Below are 1,173 nucleotides of genomic sequence, written 5' to 3' on the forward strand. Positions count from 1 at the left end.
AGCTAACAGACTGAGCTAACAGCAGCTAACAGACTGAGCTAACAGCAGCTAACAGACTGAGCTAACAGCAGCTAACAGCAGCTAACAGACTGAGCTAACAGCAGCTAACAGACTGAGCTAACAGCAGCTAACAGACTGAGCTAACAGCAGTGTGTGTTCTGGTTGCAGATAATCAGTTCAGGATGTCGATTCTGGAGCGGTTGGAGCAGATGGAGCGCAGGATGGCAGAGATGGCCGCCCGTGACAACAACAACAACCAGCAACAACAACAACATCACCATTATCATCAACACCAACAGCAACATGGCAGCCAACTGGCCACACCCCCTCCTCCACCTCTACCTGAGGATCATGAACAGGTGAGCTGCTGTCAGTGTGACAGACAGACAGGCAGGTAGTTTGATAGTTAGTTGGTTAGTTTGTTAGCTGGTTAGTTTGTTAGTTTGTTAGCTGGTTAGTTTGTTAGTTGGTTAGTTTGTTAGTTTGTCAGTTGGTTAGTTTGTTAGCTGATCAGTTGTTTAGTTTGTTAGCTGATCAGTTGTTTAGTTTGTTAGCTGGTTAGTTTGTTAGCTGGTTAGTTTGTTAGTTGGTTAGTTTGTTAGCTGGTCAGTTGTTTAGTTTGTTACCTGGTCAGTTGGTTAGTTTGTTAGTTGGTCAGTTGTTTAGTTTGTTACCTGGTCAGTTGGTTAGTTTGTTAGCTGGTCAGTTGGTTACTTGGTCAGTTGGTTAGTTTGTTAGTTGGTCAGTTGTTTAGTTTGTTAGCTGATCAGTTGTTTAGTTTGTTAGCTGATCAGTTGTTTAGTTTGTTAGCTGGTTAGTTTGTTAGTTGGTTAGTTTGTTAGCTGGTTAGTTTGTTAGCTGGTCAGTTGTTTAGTTTGTTAGTTGGTCAGTTGTTTAGTTTGTTAGCTGGTTAGTTTGTTAGTTGGTTAGTTTGTTAGCTGGTTAGTTTGTTACCTGGTCAGTTGGTTAGTTTGTTAGCTGGTCAGTTGGTTACTTGGTCAGTTGGTTAGTTTGTTAGTTGGTCAGTTGGTTAGTTTGTTAGTTGGTCAGTTGTTTAGTTTGTTACCTGGTCAGTTGATTAGTTTGTTAGCTGGTTAGTTTGTTAGTTGGTTAGTTTGTTAGCTGGTTAGTTTGTTAGCTGGTCAGTTGGTTAGTTTGTTAGTTGGTCAGTTG

General features: G+C 41.3%; 1 protein-coding gene across 1 annotated transcript in view; it reads left to right on the forward strand.

Annotated features, from left to right (window-relative positions):
- Positions 1-1,173, forward strand: part of camta2 (calmodulin binding transcription activator 2) — a 26,228-nt gene that overhangs the window by 19,353 nt on the left and 5,702 nt on the right. The window contains exon 8 of the mRNA XM_027276470.1: positions 169-369. Coding sequence (XP_027132271.1) covers positions 169-369 — 201 coding nt within the window. The remainder of the gene's footprint in view (positions 1-168; positions 370-1,173) is intronic.

Source organism: Larimichthys crocea, unplaced genomic scaffold (genome assembly GCF_000972845.2).
Source record: "Larimichthys crocea isolate SSNF unplaced genomic scaffold, L_crocea_2.0 scaffold385, whole genome shotgun sequence".
In the NCBI taxonomy this organism is placed as follows: Eukaryota; Metazoa; Chordata; class Actinopteri; family Sciaenidae; genus Larimichthys; species Larimichthys crocea.